Source organism: Arachis stenosperma, chromosome 10, assembly GCF_014773155.1.
Source record: "Arachis stenosperma cultivar V10309 chromosome 10, arast.V10309.gnm1.PFL2, whole genome shotgun sequence".
Lineage (NCBI taxonomy): Eukaryota > Viridiplantae > Streptophyta > Magnoliopsida > Fabales > Fabaceae > Arachis > Arachis stenosperma.
This window is the reverse complement of record NC_080386.1, coordinates 61705781-61732121: the sequence shown is the minus strand read 5'-3', so window position 1 is coordinate 61732121 and position 26341 is coordinate 61705781. Positions and strand designations below refer to the sequence as shown.

Here is a 26341-nt window from a genome sequence, read left to right as displayed (position 1 = left end):
TAAATCAAATTTTCTTTTAAATAACACTTTAAACAAGTTTCGGAGTTTTATAAAAATTTCTACAGCATTTTTTTCTAAAATTCGGACTTTGCCACTCTTCAAGAATTTTTGCCAAACCATCTTCAATTCTCAAAAACTCCTTTTTGATAATTCAAACAAATCAAATTCAATATTATAAATTCATTTTCAATTCTCAAAGATTACTTTCAATAAGTCAAATTTTTAATACAAAAATCATTTTCTCAATTATGAGTAAATATGTAAACCAAATCTTTTTCTAATATAAGGTCATTTTTCAAAATAAGTTTGTAAATCAGGTTTCCAAAATAAAATCACTTTTTTGTATATTCTATAAGAACTTGGCAAACCTTTCCTTAAAATAGACTTTACCACCATCGCGGGTTCCCCCACTTTCATCATTCCTTAACTTATTTCCATCTATACACTATTCTCAATTCTTACATCATTTTATCAAAACATACACATAATTTATTCACAGCATCAGTTTTGACAATTCTTATCACAACCAGCTATAAATCAGAATCATTAGCATTCTCAAACATTTAGAAAATCAAATATATATTCATCAAATTCAATTATTTTCACAGTCACAAATCCAACACAAATTCTTCAATCAATCAGTCCAAAGAGTCATAAATTATTTGCAATTATTCATTAAACTTTTGAGCATTCATGAATTAAAAATTTATACTTTCAAAACGAACCTTCTACCTCCGTACGGATTTAAAATCAACGAAAATTTCGAAGAAGCTTTCTAACCAAGTTGCTGAAGAGAAAAACGTCAGAAATTGTTTGTGCCTTATAGAACTCTAATTAGACGAACTCAAGGAGAAGAGGAACTATGTCACCATCAACTTCTACCATATAAAAATAATGCCAACGTATAAAAGAAAAGAATACAAATATTTTTATCGAGTTAGATTTTTTATTAGAGTTACGGATCTCAATAAATTAGAGTCGAAAATCATGAAGGTGTCACGACTCTCCTTCAAAGACACTCGGCCTCTCACTTTCATTCCCTTTCCCAATTTTAATTCGGTGATGACATTGAATATAATAAAAGGCATGATGGGGATTATTTGAGGATTTGTGGCGTTAAGTCTTAAGTGTCATGATAATATATATGTATATAGTCATTACAAACCACGTTGCCAATTTCTTTCTATATATATATATATTTTTTTTTTCTATATATATATATATATATATCAAATTTTTCTTTTTTACTTTTTTAAAGGCTTGGACCAAATCTTTTTTCCTTGTCCCCTTACCCAAAATAATAATAATAATAATAATAATTCTTTTTTTTAAATATCTCATTATAATAATAATTATTTATAAATTTTAATAAATTTTAACCTCAAAATATTATAAAATTTAATTTAATTACTTTTAAAAAAATAATTTTTTTAAATAAAATTATTAACAAATACAATAAATCGTAAATCACTTGTTATTTAATTTTTAAAAATTTGAGTTGTTATATTTAACCTAGGATTTTTTGTCACATTATATGATATTTAAATAAAACTTAAACGGTATTTTAGCCGATTTTTTTTTCCAAACTCAAAACCACTAAAAGACCTTTTCCTCACAAGCTTTCAAATTCAGCCACAATGAGTTCAGCTCCAAGTAATTTAATTCACCAAATCAATTCCAATTAACATACATTTTTACCCTAGTAACATGAAATTAAACAAATCAACACTAGGACTTATCAAATTCAACTAACCACAAAAAGTTTAGTGATTTCTTACTTTATCCACTGAGATTTGTGATGAAACCTAGCAATAGCTCGTACTAAACCACTCATAAACAACCAAAATCTCAATATCTCAATATACATCCAACCAAGATGTGAATTGAAAGAAAAAATAAAACTAGACAGTAATCTTCGAGGTACTTACTATAATACCTAGATAGAATTGAAGAGGATGAGAAGAGCAACGCATGGCTGCAAACGGCTTGTCAATCAGAGCTCCAAAGAAAAAAGTTATGGAGAAAAGAAGAAGATGGTGAATAGTGCAAACCCTTTCTTCTCTTCTTTTCTCCAAATCTGCGCTCTCTCTTTTTTCAAGAGAAAATTCCACTCCTATACTCTGAGAGATGCTAAAATGATACTTTTGTCCTCTTTATTTGTAAAATGTACATTCTCATCCCTTATAATTTAAAAAAAAACCTCCTCTTTAATCCATTTTAAATTTTTTATGTTAACTAATGTTAACTTTATCCATTTTTCAAGAAAAAATAAATTATTTTTTACAAAAATATCCGTTAACAAAAATTTTATTTTGTTGTCATTAAATTTTACTTACCAAAATACCCTTTAATAAATTTTTTTATTGATTAGATTGTATTTTTATCAAAATATTTTTTAAAAAATTTAGTAATTAATTTTTTTTAAAACACCCTTCAATAATTTTTTAATTATTAAATTGTGATTTTATCAAAATTTTTAGAGTATATACCCATTTTGGTCCTCAAAGAATTTTAAACCAGACATTTTAGTCCCCAACTAAAATTAATTACTCGATTGGTCCCTAACAATTAATTCCGCCAGTCACTTAGGTCCTTGGCTCCGTTAACTCTAACGGAAGATAAAATAGTCCCTGAAAAAACTCTAATATGAGACAAAATGATCCCTGACAACTCTAACAAGGGACAAAATGATCTCTGACCCATTTATTCGAAAATGATATTGTTCTTTCCCAATTTTTATCATATCTTACATAACCCTAATATTCATACTCTCCTTCTTCATCTTCACAGTCTTCTTTTCTATCTTTTCATTCCTCCTCTTTAACTCCAAGATTAAACCATGGTGTAATTGTCACACGTGTCGCACCTACCTCAACATGTCATGAACCACACACTTCCTAAATCTTTGTGACTGGTATATCTACCTCCTCTGCACTTCACCCACCAAAAGCATCCACTTTCACATCCTTGATAATATCATCTCCAACCCTGACAACGTCTACGACATCCTCAAGACCAAATTCCACAACTACTTCAAGGGCACGCCTTTCTCCACTCTTCGACAAGCAATATAGATTGTTGGACATTAGGACATCATGATCAACCTATCTCAGACAATTATATTATTATTATTATTATTATTATTATTATTAATATTAATAATAATAACTGGTTACTTAATTTTTTTGATTCTTAGACCACGGTCTATCTGCTTCATTTGCATGTGGAGATACATTATCCCTCCTTTACATGTAGACTTTTCTCCTCAGGATATGTTGAATTCGATTTCTCATTAATTCCTCCTTTGCCAAATTCGAAAACATCTTGCAGGTTGTCTAATTTTCTACAATTCAAAATTTTCGATATCAAATTTTGCGGTTGCTGTTTCTCAACTGCCATTACAAATAATGAACTGATATTGACTTCATCTTTTTTTTCTTTTTGAATACTCTCTTGCAATATACTCGTAACAATCACAGCGCCCACAAACTAAATACAAACTTTCATATTCAATATTATATTCAATTTCATTTACTACAATTATTCGCGCTATTGATAAATCCAAATCGATCTGAAAACAAGTACGAGTGTATTTACCCTTCTTTACTGATTTTGATGCAAAATCGATCTTAACGGAGTTACTTATCGCTGAAACTATCTTATTCATGAATTTTCCATGATAATACATGAGAGGTAACCATGTAATTCTAATCCACCATACTATGGTGGATCCAAAAATCTTTCACCCGCTCTAAAAGAAGAATTTCACAGTTTGATTTTTACATAGTGGCTATTCATCATCCACGATTTTTCTAACAAAATTCTGTCTCTTTCTTCTACCGTATCAAACTTTGTCAAAAATAGCCATATCCCACGTCAAGAAGTTCATAGCCACACTTCATTCCAAATACCGTGAAGTTTGTATGACAAAACTGTGTAGTTTAGATTAAAAACTATAGCGTCCTTATAATCAACGAAGAAGTATAGCCAATGGAGAAGTGCCTACAACTTTATCGCGAAATGATACCCTACCTTGTGTTGGGACTTTCTTGACATCCAAAATAACTATCATTCAGGAGTTAGCGTTTAGAAGAGAGATTGAGACTGAAAAATAGAGATTGAGAAAGACTAAAATAAATTTTAATATTGTGTTTAGTATAAAGTGAGAGATAAAAATTGAAATAAAAATAAAACTCTAATTTAATTTGTATAAAAAATAAAAATAAAATTAGTTAATTAAAATATGAATATTTTAAATATAAAATATTATTAAAATTTTAATATTTGTTCCAAAAAATTTCAATCTTTTATATCTTTAGTTTAACTTTAAAAATAAAAACTGAAATTTTAATATTAATCTTTAAATTAACAAATATAATAATAAATCTCAATTTTCTAATTTCTATCCTAATACGTTAAAACAAACACTACCTCGCCGTAACCGTACTCTCAGAAAATATTAACCTGCCAAAAGGATTGATTGATGACAGTAAAGTATTAAGAAGCCAAAATCAAATCAAAATCCGAAAATAACAGTAAATAAGGCTAAATCTGTTTTATATTTTATTTTTAAAATAATGATGATGAAGATAAGAAAAAGTTTGCTACGAAGATGACGCAAATACTGAAGCTGAAACAAGAAAGATAAGATAAAATAAAATAAAATAAAATAAAATAAAATAAATAAAAGATAAAAAAAAAAAGTTGAAGAAGGAGACTCCTATTGAAAAGTTTTAAAACACCTTTCATTACTTTAAGTGGTTGTGTTCCCCTTCGTATGGAGCTTTATTATCGTTGCGCGTCGCCGCCGCCACCACCATCCTCTGCCGTCGCAATCCACCGTTTAATTCCTCCGATTTTGCCCTTCCTGTTCCTAGCATCTCACCATAAACCCTAATTTTGCTGAATATTGTTCGCTAAGAAATTCTTTTCAAGTCTCCGCCGCAAATTCGAAAACGATGTTTCCTTGGAACATTGCGAAATCGGCGGAGGCCATGTTCTCGCGGTGGGCGCTGAAGAGGGTTTTCAAGTTCTTCCTGAAAAAGAAACTGGGGCAGTTCATCCATGGTGACGTCGACCTTGACCAGCTCGACGTGCAGCTCACCCAAGGCACCATTCAGCTCACAGATCTTGCTCTCAACGTCGACTTCATCAACGCCAAGGTATTGCTCTGCTACTCTCTCTCTTGTTTTTGTTTTTTTTTAATGCTTTTCAATTTAGTTTCCGTGTTACGATAACACTCTGGTTTGTTTTTAATGTGATGTGATGATATCGATGAATGAACAATGGATATAGTGTGTGCATGTTTGGATTTGATAAATATTTAGGGGAATTTTGAATTTTGAGAATGTCCTAAGTGTGTGGGGGGTTTGATTACAAGTAGTTTTAAAAGGCAAAATAAGTTAATGTCAGCGGTAATTAGATAATGGAATCTGTTTCCGCTTCATCATACTCATGGAATGCAATGCTTCGAGTTTGATGCTTCTTTTAAATTGGTTGTTCTAGCAATAAATGCGTAGTTTAGTTGTGATTGAAGGACTGGGGGATGGGAGTATGAAAAACAAAATCAGTATTCATTGAAACTGATTCCGTCAGTTGGCGCTTGTTGGAGAGAGTAATGTGAATTCATGAAGGCGGCTTTAATTTTTGTTGCAGAGTAACCCTATATGTGTTTTGCTTATATTGACTAACTTTTTGGGGTTCTTCTGCTCATGTTTTTACAGCTTGGAAAGACAGCATCCTTGATAGTAAAAGAAGGATCAATTGGCTACCTGTTAGTTAAAATGCCTTGGAGTGGTAAAGGTTGTGAGGTTGAAGTGAATGAGCTTGAACTAGTGGTTTCTCCCTCCACAGATGTAAACTCACGTGGTGGAGATGAAGCTTGTGGCTCTGAAAATAATGACAATCAACATGCCAAATATAGTTCTACTAGAAGTGAGCATGAAATGGCAGATGATTCTCTGAAGTCAACTTCAATGGATGTTCATGAAGGTGTTAAAACTATTGCAAAGATGATAAAGTGGTTGCTCACCAGCTTCCATTTGAAAATAACAAATGCAATTGTTGCTTTTGAACCATATTTGGGGGGTGTAGAGCCCAAATCCGAATGTCATCGTACCTTAGTTCTTCGAATTTCTGAAATACAGTGTGGAACAAGTCTGGCTGAAGATGCTGACTCAAAAGTTGATGTTCTTGGAATAAGCCAGTTAACCAATTTTGTAAAGTTTCATGGAGCAGTAGTTGAGTTTCTCAAAATAGACCGTGAAGATAATGAGTTATCCTTTCAACCTGTTTTAGGAGCAGGAAGTGGTGAAACCATTTTGAGGCCAAAACAAGCCACATGCCCAATCATGACCGGGAGACAAGATGGATTTGGAGGGAATGTAAAATTAAGTATTCCTTGGAACAATGGTTCTTTAGATGCTCGCAAGTTGGATGCAGATGTTTATGTTGATCCCGTGGTGTTAAGATTTCAACCTAGCACACTTAAATGGCTATTGTATTCATGGGAAAGTTTTAAGAATGTGGGTATGACTGGCAAAGGTAGCACAAATAACAATTTAAGAGGATCTTCTCAAATGAATTCAACTTTGTCATTCCATTCAGCAGATTCTGTTCCTATTGTGAATGCCACCAATGAAATGATAACTGATCATGGTAATCTGCCAGCTGATTACACTTCTTTGACTCGACCAGAATCCCCAACTGAAGATTTGCTTCCTGCGCCTCATCTTATATCAGATTGGGTGCCACTTTCTACTCGTAAAAATCATAAAGATGGTATTCAAGAACTTGACTTTGGAGCAAGGCAGGTTCTCTTTTCTTATTTTAAATGCCATAGTTGTTCAAGAAGAGTGGAAGTTTGACCAATGCTTGATGCTGAGGATATAATTGTTAATATTTTCCCTGTTTATGCTTTGTTTTTGTGAAGCAGCACAGCTTTCTAATTATTCATTTCCTGTTGATTGAACAACCCATGGAGAAACTCCAGTTGTTTTTTATTTTACTCTTATTTATCTATCACTATGATCCTCATAATGTTTCTTCCTCTTGATAACTATTATTTACGTGCTAATCAAATCACATCTGCTTTTTTTTATCATTTTGTAGGGGTTCTTAACATTAATGATTCCTTTATCATAGTTTTGGATATCACTAAAAATTCTGTTCTTATGCGCAATATTGCAGTGTGGACCAATTTTTTGAATGTTTTGATGGAATGAGAAATTCTCAATCAGCTTTAGGGAGCAGTGGAATGTGGAATTGGACATATTCTGTTTTTAGTGCCATTACTGCTGCATCCACCCTGGCTTCTGGATCCATGCATATTCCAACTGGTACTTTACATCTAGTCATGGAAACTTTATTTCTTCAATTTTATTTTACACTCTACAAATATATGGGGCTCTTATATCCATTATTTGTTACAGAATACATAAATATTTCTTTCGATAATATGCTGGTTACTGATTTGTTCTTTATGACATTACTCAACAGAACAGCAACATGTGGAGACCAATCTCAGGGCAACTTTTGCTGGAATATCTGTTGTTTTGCCCTTCTGTGATGAAGAACAGGAACAATTTTGTGACCCTAAACTTGATAAACTGGGAAGATTTAAGATTGACTACCTTGGTGCAACATGCAATAAAATTGTTCTTACTTTGCAGGTAAGTTCTGCACTCTCTTTACCTGCCTTCCAGCATCATCTACCCATATATTCTCTATGATATTTGATTTTGATTTTTGAATAAATTCCACACATTGTAACTTCAACAGGTATGTCCTCAAGGTATGACTCTTAATGGAACAGTGAACCATGCAGAGATTGCTAGTTTCTTGAACAATGGAGTTGATGCAAAAGATCAAAGTGCTTTGGTTCAAAAACTACAAGTTAAGGTTCTCGATGCTCTTCCTCTGTCTGCATCATATGGTCTACATTCAGATTCACTGATTGGGCCAGTTGCAACAGATTTTCCATTTGAAAATGAGGATTTCTTAATGAAAGTTACATTGTTTAGAACATTTGGTATCACCAGTTGCAAGTTTACTATGCAATCAAGTTCATCAGATGGTTGTCTGACTGGGCAGACATCATTCTCGTTGATCCTGCCCCCATTTATTTTCTGGATAATCTTTCCTGTAATAAATGCACTAGTTGGCCTGCTAACGGAAATTGGGAAATCTCTTCAATTGCATGATGAGGGAAAGGGAAGTGTGTCTAATGCAGATAAGAAGTGTGGATCATCTCTGAGTGACATGGAAGGAGGTTCTGGTCCTTGTGTCACATCCTTCTCCTCACCAAGCTGTTTGCATGGCGATATATCTATTTCTAATGCAAGGGTAATGCTTTGTTTCCCTGTTGAAGGAGGCGAAGATCATGCAACATTCTTTTCGTGGGCACAGTTTATTACTCTTGATTTTACTTCATCGCCTTTGAACAAGGGCTTCCTTCCAGATGGTACTCAAGCCTCAAATGCAAATTCAAAGAAAAGATTTTCTTCGGTAGCTGCACAATCTCTTCAGTTGAAATTTTGTGATTTAGATGCTTACGTGATCACATCAAGTGATGACAGTGTTAAAATCATCTCCTATAATGCGCAGCATGAGAAATTTTCTGCTAGTCGGATTCTTTCTATTGCATGCAAAAGAGATTATTACTCTGTTGTTAGTGTAGTTTGGCAGGCTGGTCAAGTAACTGGGCCTTGGATTGCAAAGAAAGCTAGGTTATTTGCTCATTCAGAGCTAAGGGGTCAAGATGATAGTTCAGGAGGAGGGTATGAGTTCGCATCTGCATCAACAGTGAAGGACCTGGAAGATTGGAAATCTCAAACTGAAGAAGAGATGGTTCTAAGCTCATCATTTTTCATGCATGTTCATATGTCAAAGGTTGTGATTAATGTGAGCGATTCCCAATATAAAGGCATACATCACTTGTTACACCAGATGCTAAATGCTTTGGCATGTCCAACTTCTCAGGAAACTAAAAGTGAGAAAGAATCTACTGTCTCACAATCATCAGTGGTTGTGGAATGTGATTGTGTAGAAATTCTTATTAGTAGGGACACAACTGAGACTGTCAGAAGTTCTATGCAGAGTGAGCTTCCTGGAATGTGGCATCAATTCAAGCTGAAGGTTCAAAGGTTTGAATTACTATCCGTCACTAATACTGGGGGTATCAACAATGCTGGTTTCTTCCGGTTAACTCATGGAGAAGGCAAGTTATTTGGGTTTATCACTGGAGTTCCTGATAATGAGTTTCTCCTGCTTACTTGTAGCAATACCTCCGTTAAGCGAGGTGATGGAGGTGGTTCTAATGCATTATCTTCTAGGGTTTCTGGTTCTGATATTATCTATCTGTCTGATCCTGAGAATTTCCATAATATTACATCTATAACGGTCAGTTGTGGCACTGTAATTGCAGTCGGTGGTCGTTTGGATTGGTTTCATGCAATATCATCTTTTTTTAAGTTGCATGCTTCTAATACCAAAGATGTAGATGGTACCACTATTTCGAAAGAGGAATCATATCCTTCTTACTCAACTTCTTTTGTTCTTAGCTTGATTGATATTGCATTGAGCTATGAGCCTTATTTGAAGAATCTGGTGGTTGAGAGTGACCTTCCCAATTCAAAGTCTAGCTTTTCTTCACAAGATATGGCTGAACAATATGTTGCTTGTCTATTTGCTGCCTCCTCCTTGACTCTTTCAAATTCAACATTGGAAGATTCAGTAGAAAGTGTGTTTCAAATTAGAGTGCAAGACCTGGGGCTTTTGCTTCGTTTAGTGTCTGAGCTGAATCAATTCTCTGGCACTTATAGTGTTGGGCATCTTCAGAAAAGTGGTTATGTTAAAGTTGCTCAGGAAGCTTTAATGGAGGCAATTCTGAAAACCAACTGTCCTAGTGGTCTTCTATGGGAACTTGAATTATCTAAATCTCACCTTTGTGTGGAAACTTGCCACGACACAACAGCTACTTTGATTCGTTTGGCCACTCAACTTCAACAGTTATTTGCCCCTGATGTGGAGGAATCTCTTGTTCATTTGCAGAATAGGTGGGATAATGTTCAACAGGCACAGCAACAGGATGAATTTTATGATGAAAATAAGGATTTTAGCTGTGAGTCTATGGCTTCAACTACTCAACAGCTTGCTTCAAAACCATTTTCAAAAGATGGATCTGGTATATCAGGCCTGATGGATGAAATATGCGAAGATGCATTTCAAGTAAATGACACCAATACACGGAAATCTAATTCCTTTGAATCAGGAATGCCATTTGATGGAAGCTTGATTGAGATTGGTCAGAAGAGTCTAGATGAGCCTGAGGTTCTCTATCATGAGTTAAATTTGACCGACTCCATGCCTGTAATAGGCCCAGAAGGTAGTCATACTTCATTTCTTCAGGAGGGTTGCTTTCCAGAGATTATAGAAAGCTATATTTTGTCAGACTTATGCCCTCTGTCAGAGTTGTGCGTAGGTATACATTCTGATGAGCCTTCTCTTCAAACATTGAGGGATGTAGAACATAGAGATATTGGTAAAGAAACTGGTGGATGGTATGGAGGCAACTCTTTTGAAGTACTAGAAAATCACATTTCAGAGGAAAGTGAACAAATTGGATTGATAAAGGCTTCAGATCATATCATGATTCCATCCAATGAAAGTTCACCACACAGTGAGCCTTGTGGCCGTGTGGTTCTTAAAAAAATTGATATAAGATGGAAAATGTATGGGGGCTTGGACTGGCCTGATTCAGGAAAAAGTGGACAGCATTCTGGCAGAGATACAGCTATTTTGTTGGAATTGGCATTGTCTGGCATGAAATTTCAGTATGATGCATTTCCCGAAGGTGGATTACTTGTATCTAAGATGTCTGTGTCTGTTCAAGATTTTTATCTGTATGACAGAGGCCAAGATGCACCTTGGAAACTGGTATTTTTGAAAATTAATATGCTTTCAATTACATAACTTTATATCAAGCATATTGGAACTTGCAAGTTCTGGAATTTTATAGTGCTATACTTTTTGAATGGGAAGGTGCTAGGATATTATCACTCAAAAGGCCGTCCTCGGGAATCTCATTCAAAAGCATTTAAGTTGGACTTGGAGGCAGTGAGACCAGATCCTCTAACTCCCCTTGAGGAGTATAGGTAAGAGTATTACAATATAATTCCAACTGTTTTGCAAGGTGATGGAAGATTTTTTTTTTTTTTTTTTTAAATATAGATATATAATCCTCATATCATTGGGACTAAAGATTTAGTTGTTGTTTCGACTTGCCACAAGGAGCCCTAGATAATTGTTCTTGTTTGCTAAAAACATTATTGTGTTGGCTTGTGAGTTTTGCAGTGCATGATTACCAAGTTGTCTTTTTGGGTTGGGATCTACTTGTGTTGTTATATATTTGAGATATTAGTTATCTTGGTGTTTCTTTTCTCATCTCAGTTTATTTGAGGGAATTACCTATAAATTTTAATATAGTATATTGGAATAAACAAGAGGAAGAGATTCATAAAATTCTTTTATTTTCTCCTTTTCAGGTTAAATGTTGCTGCTCTGCCTTTACTGGTGCATCTACATCAATCCCAGCTTGATTTTCTTGTTAATTTCTTTGGGGGAAAAGCCTCCTCAAATGATCAGTGTCCTAATAATTTCCAAGATTTGGAGGGTTCAAAATCTTTGCTAGCGAGAAGTAATGATCTCGAACACTCTTCAATTGCTCAGGAGGCACTGCTTCCTTATTTTCAGGCAAGCGATGTTCTGTAACATTCTTAAATTTATAATTTCTATGTTTTGCTTTACATTTTTAATAATTATCTCTTGAGATTGTGGATTTTAGGTAGGAGAGGAAGAATAGAGATAAGATGACAATACTGATACGATTATGTTGTGATACCTATTTATAATAATATGAAATGGCTAATCATAGGATAATCGAAAAAAAAAAAAAATTCAGAAGTGGTACTAGGAGATATCATAAAATATACTCTCTATTTCTAATACCCTCCACAAGCTAAACTTAATAAGCTTTAAGCTCCTTACAATTTAACCCTTGAAAATATAAAATGACCTCCATGAAGACCAGCAAGGCAACATAGGGATGCTGGAATATGTCTGAAAATTAGCATAAGAAGGTAGTTGGAATGACCATCAACTTACCAACTTGTTGGAGGATTGCATGATTTTGAAGAAGAAAGGCAACACACTTATCAGTTGAGTTTTTCAAACAGCAACCAAGGCTGTAAATTCTACCATGAAGGTTGGAGAACGTGCACCGAAGGCAGCGAATGTTTCATTGAGAACCACAGGAAACCTTGAATAGTTCTGAAAACTTGGAGGCTTTAAGAAGCCTCGAAGTGGACTGAGTGAAAAGAAAAATAGAATTTTGCCATTAGTTTAATTCACAATGAGAGGTTGGAAGGAAAACACAACCTAATATTCTTCATGTTGTAGTTGTCGGTAAATGCACAACATTGTAGAGAAGGTGGTGAACAATCGCTTTAGAAAATAATATGAACAACAGTTCCGAATTATGGGAACTTGGTAGCTGAAAGGAAGGCCATAAGTCACGTGGGTTGTTCTGCTCTGATACTATGTTGAAATTGTGGATTTTAGAGAGGAAGAAGAGAAATGAGATAATATGAAATACTGATGATTATGTTATGTGTTATAAGAGGCACACTTATACCTATTAATAATAATAGGAAATGCCTAATCCTATCAAATAAGGAAACAATCACAGAATAATAAAGAACTTAAAAGTTAATCCTAAGAGATATTGTATGATATGCTAAGATATGATAGATATATATACTCCTTATTTCTAACATTATTCTTTAATTTACTATGTTCTGCTATGAGGTTTGTCAAGAAACACGGAAATCAAATTACTAAAAATGCCATTCAATCTATTATTTTCACTTATGAAAGGCTGTCGCTCATTCGATGCATCATGCTGCTGATTATTTTGTTTTCTAAAGTGTCTTCTTCAAGAAACACTGGTGTTGAATCTGCATCTTAGACTTGATAAAAGACGAGTTAATCATATGAAGCTGTCTTGTATATGATAATATTAATGTATTGGTGCATTCATTTTGGTTTCAGAAGCTAGATATATGGCCTATTCTTATTCGAGTTGATTATAGTCCCAAGCACGTAGATCTAGCAGCATTAAGACATGGAAAATATGTAGAACTTGTAAATCTTGTCCCTTGGAAGGTAATCTTTCTATTTATTTTATTTTTTTCCGCTATTCTATCTAATTTTCTTAATCCTACCTACTATATAGTTGTCTGATGGACTATGTTGACATTGTAGTAAATGTTTATTAAAAAGGTTCTTTTTCTTTGGACGTGTTATTTGAACTTTTTGATGATACATCTGTACTTTGTCTCAGGGGGTTGAGCTAAACCTGAAACATGTTCATGCTGCTGGCATCTATGGTTGGGGCAGTGTTTGCGAAACAGCTGTTGGAGAGTGGTTGGTAGATATATCACAGAGTCAGGTGTGCTAATAGACAGGGATTATATTCCTTTAGAATGTGATTAATATTTTTGCCCCTCATAATTCATAATTTTCAATACGTAGGTTCATAAAATACTGCAAGGGCTTCCTACTGTACGCTCATTAATTGCTGTTGGTACTGGTGCTGCTAAGCTGGTTTCATCTCCAGTTAAAAACTATAAGAAGGAGCGGAGAGTGCTCAAGGGATTGCAGAGAGGTAGGTTAATTCTAAAATTTCTTCAATCCTTTACGCATTTGTTGGATATATGTCCTAGCAAAAAGCAGCTTAAGCATTATGAGTTTATCAAAATATTTGGAAAAATTTGTTGGTAATCAGAAAGTGGCTTTCATTATCTATATGATCTACAATATCGAAAAATTGATAATATTGAGCAAAACTTTCCTTCTTGATGAAAGATATCACTAATTTCTTCATTTGTTTACTGTTGCAAGAGGAATGTCCTGTCATTGAGTTTAATATTACTTTGTACAGTGTAAGCTACCTGTAGTTAATGGGAATATTACTCTTTCTGGTGTCACCTACCTGTAGTGTATGATTAGCTGAATTGATTGCGAGTCAGCATTGTGTTTAATTGCAAGAACTTAATACAAATTAAGGAAGTCAATTTTGATGCTCCTTTGGCCGGGATTTTTTTTAAGTTTCCATCCTATATTTCATAGAGAAGTACCGTATGATTATAAAATTGTTTGGTCAGTTTTCTGGTCCGCTGAGTTCTAATGTTAATTTGCCTAACTTGGGTTTAGTCTTCATAGAAGTTGAATATCTTTTCAGGTACCATTGCGTTTCTTCGAAGCCTTTCTCTTGAAGCTGTTGGGCTTGGAGTTCATTTAGCTGCTGGAGCCCATGACATTCTGCACCAAGCAGAAATCCTTGCAAGCAAACCTTCTCCAGTTTCTTTCCCTCCGAAAGATAAATTGAACACGGATGTTCGATCTAATCAACCTAAAGATGCCCAAGAGGGAATTCAACAGGTGGGATGGGAAACTATATATATATATACGCGAATACTTGCAAGTTTAAAAATTTAATTAGATCCTTATATTAGATAAATTTATAATTAGATTCTTACTAGTTGTAATATTTGCTTTTAGAATGTTTTATAATTCATCCTACCTCAAACACAAACGAATATTTAAAAAATGTTTATCTATATAGGGACTCAATTAAAAATGTTTAAACTATAATAATGATCTAATTGAAAATTTGAAAAACTATAAGGACCAACAGAAAAATTAAGCCATTTGAGTATTCAGAGTTGGTTGTGGCAAAATTATTGTCCTTAATGAATGCATTATACATAATAAACCATGTTTTCATTGTTAGTTATGTTTCTTGCCTCATTTAGCATGTGATTAAGTTTCAATTACTCCTTATTTCTCTGGTAAGAATTATTATTATTATTATTATTATTATGTTTTTTTTTTGGCCTTTTATCCTAATTACATAAAGGTTTTTCCCTTCTTGACTTTTCAGGCTTACGAGACCCTCAGTGATGGCTTGGGAAAATCTGCTGCTGTGTTGGTTCAGAACCCCTTGAAAAAATACCAACGTGGCTCTGGTGCAGGACCCGCATTGGCAGCTGCAGTTCGAGCAGTTCCTGCAGCCGCCATAGCTCCTGCTTCTGCTTGTGCCAGTGCAGTACACTATGCTCTTCTTGGATTCAGAAATAGGTTTGCAATGAATTTGATTTTAGATTATTCTTTTTCAGTTGATAATTCTAGAACCAGATATGACTATGCCGTTTTTCACATTTCAGCCTTGATCCCGAACGTAAACGAGAGTCCATGGAGAAGTATTGTCCGACACAACCATGGGATGAAGAATGATTAATGATGGCAATAGCGAATGTTAAATATTTCTTGCTAATTCTTTGTGCAGATTATTGTGTGAGGATTGAGTAGTTGATAGTCTTGCATATTGACAGGAGATTGAAGGAGCTCTAAAAATCAATGGCGGTGTCCTGTGTATCATGTGAGTTATCTCTCCTTTGTTAGTAGATAGTTGATCTTCCCTGTACATGATACATGATAGGGTTTAATGATGTCGTCTGATCCATGTAGCCTACCCCATTTAGTGGGATAAGGCTTTGTTGTTGTTGTTGTTGCTGCTGTTGTATACCATTCTCATTATGCATAATCCTGTCGTAATATGTTTACCTTGATAACGATGATTCTGAATGTTGCGTTTTGAGTGAATTGACTTGTTATTTATGCTTGTAGAGTTGAAGTGTTACTTGGTATCTCATTTCCCACTTCTGAATGTGCTCATTAACTGCAGATCTGTACAGTAGCGGAACCGGGCAGTGAGCTGATTCTTATGATCAAGATTAATTGTATATATACCGTAAATAGGATGGTGCTTCTTATCCTGTCCTTATTCAAACGGCAGTCGTAGTAGGTATAGTGACCCAATTGCTTTAGCCTATAGTTAGATCGTGTACAGAATTATTTAATATCATTCTTTCAAAACCTTGATAATGATATATCCATGTATATTACCATTATTTGTTGTCAAATGTAGTGTGCAACGTTATTATTACTACACCTTACTGTCCAATTTTTTAATTTACTTTGCCATTATTTGCTTGCAATGTTTTAACTCTCCTCTGTTAATAGGGAGTGATCATTAGTAACTGATTATTGCCAATTCATGTTTGCTTTTCTGTGCATATTTTAAGCTCATAGGCACTATTTGTATCTAATTCCTATTGACTTATGTTGTGATTGGCTCTTGGCCTCAATAGAAGCCTCGTGTTGAGCATTGGCTTCAAATGTGATCTAAGAGTATACAAGTATTGACTGCATATGCGCTTCGGTATATGGTTTGAAATGTGGCATCAATATGGCACCGTAGTTATTGATGCAGACTTACACGTGATGCACAAAGTGCGTGCACCTTTCCAACTTCCAAGCTTTGGGAGAAAAGTGTCTACAGTGATGTGGCTTCTTCCTCTACTTAATTTACTAGAATGCAGTGTACTTTGGTATCACATTGGTGGAACTCCCTGCTGTTTTACTTGAGAGGCATGCTCTTAATTTCAACATGCCAAAAATATTATTTATGTCCATGTAAATCTTCGTGTATCTGTCGCTACATACTCCAATAAATTATAGAAATTGAATAATCAATTTTGGTTAGTCAAGTGGTTAGTTTATTTGTTTATTTAAATAGGTGTTGCTGAGTTTGAAATTTTGAATCTCGTCTTATGCATATAATAATACATTGGTTAGTGATAGACCTTTAGATTTGTTTTACCAAATTTGAATTGAACTTGATGGGGGGCAATGAAACCATGGCAAGCTTAACTAAGCTTGAGGAGCTCACCACACTTTCCAGACCCTTTCCATCCTCAGTTTTTGCAGTCTCCGGCTGAATTGCAAAGACTCCCGATAAATTTAACTGTGAACTCATTCATACCACCGTTAAAATTCAATTATTTTTCATGAAGGTTTTACATTGCATGCTTTTTGTTATAGAGACTTTTTACGAGTCATACTCATTGATTTTTCCTGAAAGTGAACTCGAGCGCCCATGAAAATTCACAAGCGATTAGCCACTGTAAAAGTTGCTTCATGCTGTAACTACTAACGAGTAGGGGAATATTTCGTTCTGCCGTCATAAAAATACACTTAAATATATAAATACTTAATCGCTCCTATAATATTACGTATGAAACTTAATCGCTCCTATGCTTGGTTGTATTTCAGTCACATTTTCAAAGCAGATGAAATCGTATTGAATAAATAGTTTAATTTGACATATTTTTAATTTAAAAAATTTCAAAGACATTTAATTATAATGTTTACATCACTATTGTTACGGATCTGGCCCACGGATCCTACACCTGGAATGGTATGCGGAACCGGCCCACTAGAGCCCCTAACCAACTTTCGAATTCAAACGTCTCCCTTATCTTAGCCAAACAAGATAAGATAGCCACCATCACCTATAAATAGAGGACCCAGGTCCCTCCAGGTATTTATTCATTCCTCACACTTTATACCTCTCAGATCCATTCTGACTTGAGCGTCAGAATGTCTTTGCAGGTACTACCCCCATTGCTCCAGTCAAATAATCCGGCATCCGCCTTGACCCGCAAGTTCCCGATCCATCTCTCAACCCATATCAGAGACATCTTATACATTGGTGCCGTCTGTGGGAAACTTATGCCGATCAAGCCGGAATGGCGGACGAACTGGAAGAGCATTCCATAAGCCACCAAGATAACTCCCGAACAAGAAATCCAACTCTCGAACACCAAGAAGCCGCACTCCACGGAAGGATAGCAAGCACCGTCCACCAGGCTACCCCGGCACACAACAAAGAAAACGGACCCGACGTCGTCGGACCACGACATCCCGAAAACACAGGGGACAAAGCAGCCCAAATAATCCAAGAACTCTGCCTACGAGTTCAAGAACTTGAAGGCAGAGTCGCTACCAAGGAAAAATACAACGCCGAAAATGGAAGTCACGCGACCTCCAGATCAAGATCCCATCGCAGCAGGTCGCTAGACCGGCAAAATAACAGGAGAAACAATCGAAGCATCTCTCGCTATCCCAGACACGGAAGATCGCCAAACCGGCGACACAGCAAGAGGCACAATCGCAGCGTCTCTCGAGATCCAGCTCATCAACATGACACGGATGAAGACTGACGACACCGAGAAATCAAGCGCACAAGAAACGACCACATAATAATGGGAGCCACTCCTTTCACCGAAAGAATCTTAAGGACAAAGCTCCCTAAAGGTTTTGATAAACCCACGGACATGAAGTACGACGGAACCAAAGATCCCCAAGAGCACCTAACGGCCTTCGAGGCCAGGATGAACCTAGAAGGAGCTGTCGACGCAGTCCGATGCAGAGCTTTCCCGATAACCCTAGCCGGACCAGCAATCAAACGGTTCAACGCCCTCCCCAACGGATCCATAACCGGTTTCCACGACATCTCGCGGAAGTTCATGGCCCAATTCACCACCAGAATCACTAAAGCTAAACACCCTATCAGCCTATTAGGAGTCACACAGAAACAAGACGAGTCCACAAGAAAATACCTCGACTGCTTCAACGATGAATGCCTGACGGTTGACGGACTCACAGATTCCGTTACAAGCCTCTGCCTAACCAACGGACTCATGAACGAAGACTTCCGTAAGCACCTTACCACCAAACCAGTATGGACCATGAACGAGATCCAGAACGTCGCCAGGGAATACATAAACGACGAGGAGGTCAGCCAGGTCGTAGCCGCCAACAAACGGCAGCACGACAAATCCCAACACGGCGCCTCGACATAACCCCCTATCCAGAGAATGTCAAAAGGACCATCCCAAACCAGCAAACACAAACCGGTCGCCTAGAATTGGCAAATTCTCTAGCTACACACCCCTGACGGCCCCGATTACCGAAATATACCACCAAATAGCGGATCGAGGTATCATCCCGAGGGCCCGACAGCTCAAAGAAAGAACCGGCGGCAACAAAATCCTATACTGCGACTATCATAGAGGTTACAGGCACAGGACACAAGACTGTTTTGACCTAAAAGATGCCCTCGAACAAGCCATAAGAGACTGTAAGCTTCCCGAGTTCGCCAAGATTATCAAAGAACCAAAATGCACCAAAAGGGACAGGTCACCAGAGAGAGAGGGGCGCAACCCAAGAATACAAAGACAACCCCAGGGAGAGCCCAAAAATGGACCCGACCATAATAGTAAATGTCATCACAGGCAAAGACATATCGGGCAAATCAAAATCAACACTAAAAAAGGACATCAAAGTCCTAGCAGTCCGGAACCAAACCCCAGCCACCACCGCTGACAACACGGTAACATTCCAATCCGAGGACTGCCAACATGACACCTCAGCCGAAGATGCCCCTTTTGTCATCTCGGCAAGGATCGGAACAGGGCTAGTACGAAGGATATTAGTGGACACAGGAGCAGACTCCAACATCCTCTTCAGAGGAGCCTTCGACAAGCTCGGACTCCGCAACGATAATCTCCAAACACACTGCAACGGCGTCACGGGACTCGGTGACAACTTCCTCAAACTAGACGGCTCCATCGCCTTCCCCCTCACCATAGGAACGGAAAAACTGAGGAAGACAATCCTATCCGAGTTCGTGGTCCTCAAAGACTCCACCGCCTACAACGCCATCCTCGGAAGGAAAATAATCAATGACCTCTCCGCCGTCATCTTCACCAAATACCTCCTCATGAAGTTCACAACAGAAGAAGGCTCCATAGGTACCATCCACAGAGACCGAGAAATCGTAGTAGAGTGCGATAACGCCAACCTAGCTCTACAGAAAAAGTCTCCCGACGCGGCCGGCATATTCTTAGCCGACCTGGATGCCCGACAAGACGACCAACCTAGGCCAGAACCAGAAGGTGACATGGAAAAACTGCAAATAGGGCGAACCAAAGACGAGTACACTTTTATCAACAGGAACCTCCCGTACGACCTTAAAGAGGATCTCTCCCAACTTCTGAAACAGAACAGAGACCTATTCGCATTCACACCAGCCTATATGCCAGGAATAGACCCCAACCTAATGTCCCACCGGTTTTCCAGAGATCCCAAAGCCAAACCCGTGGCACAAAGAAGACGGAAAATATCCCCAGATCGAGCAGCTGAAGTCAAAGATCAAGTAAAAGCCCTACTCGAAGCAAACTTTATCAGGGAACTACCCTACACGACATGGTTGGCAAACGTCGTGTTAGTCAAAAAGTTTAACGAGAAGTGGCGAATGTGCGTCGACTATACGGACCTAAACAAAGCTTGTCCAAAGGACGCCTTCCCCCTACCCAACATCGACGGTCTGGTCGACACCGCATCCGGCCACCGATACCTCAGCTTCATGGACGCATACTCCGGGTATAATCAGATACCCATGCACTGACCTGACGAGGAAAAAATGGCTTTCATCACCCCCGAGGGAACGTACTGCTACACAGTCATGCCCTTCGGCCTGAAAAACGCCAGAGCCACCTACCAAAGGCTCATCAACAAGATATTCTAGAACCTGTCCGGGACCAAGTTAGAGGTCTATATAGATGACATGCTCGCCAAGACCGAATCCGGCGAGCAACTCATCAGCGACCTCGAACTCATAATGAACACCTTACGAAAGCACCGAATGCACCTTAACACGACAAAATGTGCCTTCGGAATGGAAGCAGGAAAGTTCCTTGGCTTTATGATCACACAGCGGGGGGTAGAAGCTAACCCTGAGAAAAGTCGAGCTATCCTCGAAATGACAAGCCCAAAAAACCTCAACGACATCCAAAAACTCACCGGCCGGCTCACCGCGCTATCTCGCTTTCTCGGGGTATCGGCACAAAAAGCAATCCCTTTCTTCAAGTTAATGAAGAAGGGGCCCCCCTTCAAATGGGAAGCAAAATACAAAGAAGCATTCCAACATTTCAAAAAAGTCTTAGCGGAACCACCAGTTCTCGCCAAACCCCGAACAGGGGAGAGCCTTTGCTTGTACCTCTCCATAACGGAAGAAGCACTCGCAGCAGCACTCATCCGCAAAAATGAGAATATGGAACAACAACCCATCTACTTCATAAGCAAAGTTTTTCAAGACACGGAAACTCGCTACTCGCGCCTAGAAAAGCTGGCCCTCACGCTCCTTACAGCCTCCCGACGCTTGCGACAATACTTCCAGGCCCACCCCGTGACAGTTCAAACCAACCAAGCAGTCAAGCAAGTACTACAAAAGCCCAAACTGGCAGGAAGAATGCTAGCATGGTCCATCGAGCTATCTCAATTCCAAATAAAGTTCGAACCCTGGAACGCAATCAAGGCACAGGCCATGTCCGACTTTATCGCCGAGATGACATTAGGAAACCCCTCCCCCAAGTCGTGGAAACTACACGTCGACGGCTCATCAAACATCACTTTCGGAGGAGCCGGAGTGATACTCGAAAGCCAAAACGGGGTCGTAATCGAATAATCCGTTCGCTACGAGTTTCCATTTTCAAACAACTAAGCGGAATACGAGGCCCTCCTAGCAGGCCTAACTCTAGCCAAGGAGGTCGGAGCAAAAGCCTTTGAGGTGTGCACCGACTCACAGGTGGTCAATTCCCAAATCAACAGAGACTACCAAACACAAGACCCCTTACTCCAGCAATACCTTGCCAAGGTAAACAAGTTAAAAGAGGGATTTGATCGCATAACTATACAACACGTCCCCAGGGAACGAAATGCCAGGGCAGACATCCTTTCCAAACTAGCCAGCACCAAACTAGGACGCGGCAACAGGTCGCTAATTCAGGAAGTCGTCAGGACACCATCTATATCAACTGCGACTGACGCCTTTCTAACACTCTCTGGCCAAGGATCATGGACCTACCCTATCCAGCAATACCTCCTCAACGGAACGCTACCAGGGGACCCCAAGGAGGCAAACAGACAAAAAGGGAAGCCGCTAATTACACTGTCATCGCAGGACAACTATACAAACGAGGATTCTCGCAATCTCTGCTCAAATGCGTTGAACCTGGGGACACGGAGTACATACTTCGCGAAATTCATGAAGGCTGTTGTGGCCACTACATCGGGGCAAAACCCTATCCCAAAAAGTCATCCGGACTGGATACTTCTGGCCCTCAGTTATCCGGGACTCCATGCAGCTGGTAAAAAGCTGCAGCAAATGCCAGAGGCACGCTGATGCCAAGGCATCTTAGGCTAGTTTCACTAGCATTTTTTTTGTTAGTTTTAGTTGTTTTATGCATTTTCTTGAGCTTAAAGTAACCAAGAATGGTTAAATGAACAACAAAGTAATGAATCATCCAAGCAGTATAATTTTGATGCAAATTCCATGAGTTTTAGTTATATTACTTGAATGCTATGAATGGAAGAATTCTCATGAAATTTTGCAAGACTTTGATGCAATTGTGTGGATGATTTCAGGGAAGAAGAGGCTAGGCAAAGAAGCAACAAAATCAATAAAGGAAGCTTGAAGATCACATGTGCCAAGCCATATAATGCTGAAACTGGCGTTTAACCTCCAGTTTAACCTCAAACTGGAAGTTAAACGCCAGAATAAGACATGCACCAAAGCTGAAAGTGGCGTTTAACCTTCAGTTTAAGGTTAAACTGAAGGTTAAACGCCAGAATCATGAAAGCTGAGAAAAGAGGAAACTGGCGTTTAACCTCCAGTTTAACCTTAAACTGAAGGTTAAACGCCAGAATGAGTATTGAGCCAAAGGAGTATTTCCACGTTTAACCTCCAGTTTAACCTCAAACTGGAGGTTAAACGTGTTCGACACTTTTCTCACCAAGGAGCAATTCCACGTTTAACCTCCAGTTTAACCTCAAACTGGAGGTTAAACGTGTTCGACTATTTCTCTCCTCCAGGGTTGCCTTTTCATTTTCCACGTTTAACCTCCAGTTTAACCTTAAACTGGAGGTTAAACGTGTTCGACCCAATTGCTCCTCCAGGGTTGTTTTCTTCATTTCCACGTTTAAGCTTCAGTTTAACCTTAAACTGAAGCTTAAACGTGTTCGACATTTTACACTCCTGGGTTGCTTTCTTCCAATTCCACGTTTAAGTTTCAGTTTAACCTTAAACTGAAACTTAAACTTCAACTTAAACGCCACCTTTTGAAAAGGTTTCTGGGCCAAATATATTGAAGTTTAAGTTAGCATTTGAGCACAATTATTAACTTAAACGTATTATGGTATGAAACCCAATTGAATATCATGGTTTATGGGATTGGGCTTGAAGAATTGATGAGTCTGGAGCATCCATTTGTTAAGTCTTGTGTCATTACTTGTTTATCACTAAGTTTGCTCAATGAATGTTACAGATTTGAATCACAGCCTCATCAGGATTATGGACCATAAACCCAAAAGCAAAAGGAATTTAGGGAAAGGCCTCAAAGCCCAAGAAACACAACAGAAGCTCAATTTAGAAAGTGTATAAATAGGATAGAATTTAAGTTAGTTGACACTTTTTACACTTCGGAACTTTTTTTCATCTTTGTAATTGAATTCAGAGCTATGACTCACTAAACCCCTTTCATTGGGTTAGGGAGCTCTATTGTAATTCAATGAATCAATAATAGTTTTTATCTTCTTCTTCAATCTTTTCTCTTGAATTTTGTTAGAAAGCTTCTCGATCTAACTCCATTGGGTAGTTGTCTTGGGAAAGAAACTACCCATAATTGGAATCCTTCGGAACCTTGGGAAAGGAATGATGGATTCATGCTAGAGAAGCTTTCTCACAGTGAATTGAATTGGGGTTTGGAGGGATATTGTGACATGTAATCCTACCAAATTGTGGTTCATGAAACTGTGTGGTATAATCAGTGATCGAGCATCATCTCTTCTTATGAACATTTAAACCAAGGGATTGGGAATTTGTTTGTTTTTAGAGAGAATTGGTGAGCCAAGGGATTGGGATCCAATCATATAAGATTGCCAAGCAAAATTCAATGAATGCATTGGTTGAGGAAGAGATAAGAATGTTTTGATTCGGAGATCTCAATATCTCCTAACACCCAATGAACTCCCCATTTCTGATCTACACTTTCTTTTACATTCAGCCATTAATTTCATGCAATCACCCCCATCCCTTTTGATTTCAGCAATTTACTTTCTGGCACCTTAATTCTCGCAATTTAAGTTTATGCAATTTCAATTCCTTGCAATTTACGTTTCCTGCCACATTTACTTTATGCAATTCACATCTAAAAGTTGATTCCGCTCAACTAATCAAACTTCTAATTCGAATTGCTCATTCAACCAATCCTTGTGGGATTCGACCTCACTCTATTGTGAGTTTTTACTTGACGATAACCGGTGCACTTGCCGGAAGGAATTTTGCCGTTTGTGCAATTTCCTAAAATCGTAGCATAACAAGTTTATGCGCATCAAGTTTATGGCGCCGTTGCCGGGGATTGGTTTTCGATTGACAATTCTCCAATTGGAAGTTAACTAGATTGAGCATTTTTCTTGTTTTGTTAATTTAGTTCAAGTTACTTGTTGAATTTTAATTTCTGGACTCTGTTAATTGCTTTCTTTCTTTATGCCTTTAAATTCAAGCAACTAACTCATTGACCCACTAACTATTTGAATTAATTCCTCAACTGCTCTAACCATACTCTTCCATTAACCCAGAGTATTCTACCTGTTTGTTGCTTGTGGTGTGTTCTTGTATGACAGGTAGAAGAGGAGAGACATCAACTCATCCATATACCGAACCAGAGAGGACCCTTCATAGACGTAGAAGGGAAGCAAGAGGGAAGAGAGTACTGAGAGAAGAGGAATCTGAAGGAGAATCTGAGGACAACTTTGAGGAAGCTCTAGATCTCAACATGGATAGAGAATTTCACAACCATGAGAGGGCTGATGGAAACAATGCCATTCCTGAGAGGAGAGTTCTTGGTGCATACATAAACCCAACCTCTGGGAATTGTGGTAGCAGCATTCAGAAACCACCCATTCAGGCCAACAATTTTGAACTCAAACCACAGCTAATATCACTGGTGGAGGACCATTGTTCATTTGGTGGGAGTGCTAATGAAGATCCAAACCAACATCTCACCAAATTCCTGAGAATTTGCGACACTGTGAAGTCCAATGGAGTCCAGGAAGATGCCTATAAACTGCTCTTGTTCCCATTTTCACTTAGGGACAAGGCAGCTAAGTGGCTGGAATCATTCCCAAGAGACAGCCTAACAACCTGGGATGAGGTGGAGAGCAAGTTTCTGGCACGTTTCTACCCCCCACAAAAGGTCAATAGGCTTCGATCTGAGGTTCAGACTTTTAGACAACAAGATGGTGAGACGCTCTACGAGGCATGGGAGAGGTTCAAAGAATTGACAAGGAAATGTCCACCAAACATGTTCCCTGACTGGGTGCAATTGCATATTTTCTATGATGGACTTTCTTATGAATCAAGGAAGGCTGTAGACCATTCATCAGGAGGTTCATTGAACAGGAAAAAGACTGTGGAAGAAGCCATTGAAGTGATTGAGATAGTGGCTGAGAATGAGTACTACTATGCTTCAGAGAGGCACAACACCAAGGGAGTCATGGAACTGAACCATGTTGATACAATTCTAGCTCAAAACAAGGTGTTTGCCAAGCAACTAGCAGAGCTCACAAGGAAATTAGACACAAAGCAAGTGGCTGCAATGCACACACAAGATCAAGAGGAAGTAAGCATTGAAGGAGGTGATTAGGAAGAGGCCAACTATGTGGGAAATCAACAAAGGCAATCATATGATCCACATTCCAACACTTACAACCCAGGATGGAAAAATCACCCAAACTTTGGGTGGGGAAACCAGCAAACCCAACCACAAAACCACAAACCTTACAACAACAACCAACATAACAATTTCACATACCAAAACTCCAACCAAAGATCATACCAAACCACACAAAACACATACTCCCAACCACCATATCATGGCCAAAATAACCAACCTGCCCAATCCAATCCGAACCAACAATTTCAAGATCAATTAAACAGGATAGAAAGAATGCTTGCAACCATGAGTCAAGACATAACCGAATTGAAAGCCTTTAAGGAAGAAGTAAATTCCAACTTGCAAAACCAAGGAGCTGCCATCCAGAAGCTAGAAAATCAAATTGAGTACTTGTCTAAGCAAACTCCTGGGCCAAGCGTTTCTCATGCTGCCAAGGCTATTGCAAGGGAAGAATGTAAGGCCATAACCCTCAGAAGTGGAACGAAGCTGAAGGAGATCTCAAAGGAAACCACAGAGGATGAAGAAAAAGAAAATGTGAGAGACAAGGAACAGGGACAATCTTCTACATCGTCTGCAACAAA

The 26341-nt window shown here is 38.0% G+C and overlaps 1 protein-coding gene and 1 non-coding gene across 3 annotated transcripts; one reads left to right on the top strand and one right to left on the bottom strand.

Annotated features, from left to right (window-relative positions):
• The first annotated feature begins 4745 nt into the window (after nt 1–4745).
• Nucleotides 4746–16681, top strand: LOC130956207 (autophagy-related protein 2). Of its 2 annotated transcripts, XM_057883257.1 has the most exons (15): nt 4746–5162; nt 5724–6808; nt 7189–7337; nt 7498–7670; nt 7780–10935; nt 11041–11153; nt 11544–11751; nt 13108–13221; nt 13400–13507; nt 13591–13723; nt 14300–14499; nt 15002–15198; nt 15285–15499; nt 15806–15925; nt 16272–16681. In XM_057883257.1, the coding sequence occupies exons 1-13, from the start codon at nt 4959–4961 to the stop codon at nt 15352–15354; spliced, it is 5910 nt and encodes a 1969-aa protein (XP_057739240.1). In that variant the 5' UTR covers nt 4746–4958; the 3' UTR covers nt 15355–15499; nt 15806–15925; nt 16272–16681. The 2 variants fall into 2 exon arrangements, with proteins under 2 accessions (XP_057739240.1, XP_057739239.1); XM_057883256.1 differs by lacking the exon at nt 16272–16681 and having other exon boundaries at nt 15806–16071.
• An 8605-nt stretch (nt 16682–25286) lies between these two features.
• Nucleotides 25287–25390, bottom strand: LOC130958910 (small nucleolar RNA R71). The gene has a single exon (XR_009078011.1). It is a non-coding gene; the product is annotated as a small nucleolar RNA R71 (small nucleolar RNA).
• Nucleotides 25391–26341: the final 951 nt, after the last annotated feature.

Coding starts and splice junctions, on each gene's coding strand:
- LOC130956207 (XM_057883257.1), top strand. CDS start 4,959: ATGTTTCCTTGGAACATTGCGAAATCGGCGGAGGCCATGTTCTCGCGG. Junction 11,154..11,543: donor ACTCCCCTTGAGGAGTATAG/GTAAGAGTATTA, acceptor TCTCCTTTTCAG/GTTAAATGTTGCTGCTCTGC. Junction 13,222..13,399: donor TAAATCTTGTCCCTTGGAAG/GTAATCTTTCTA, acceptor ACTTTGTCTCAG/GGGGTTGAGCTAAACCTGAA.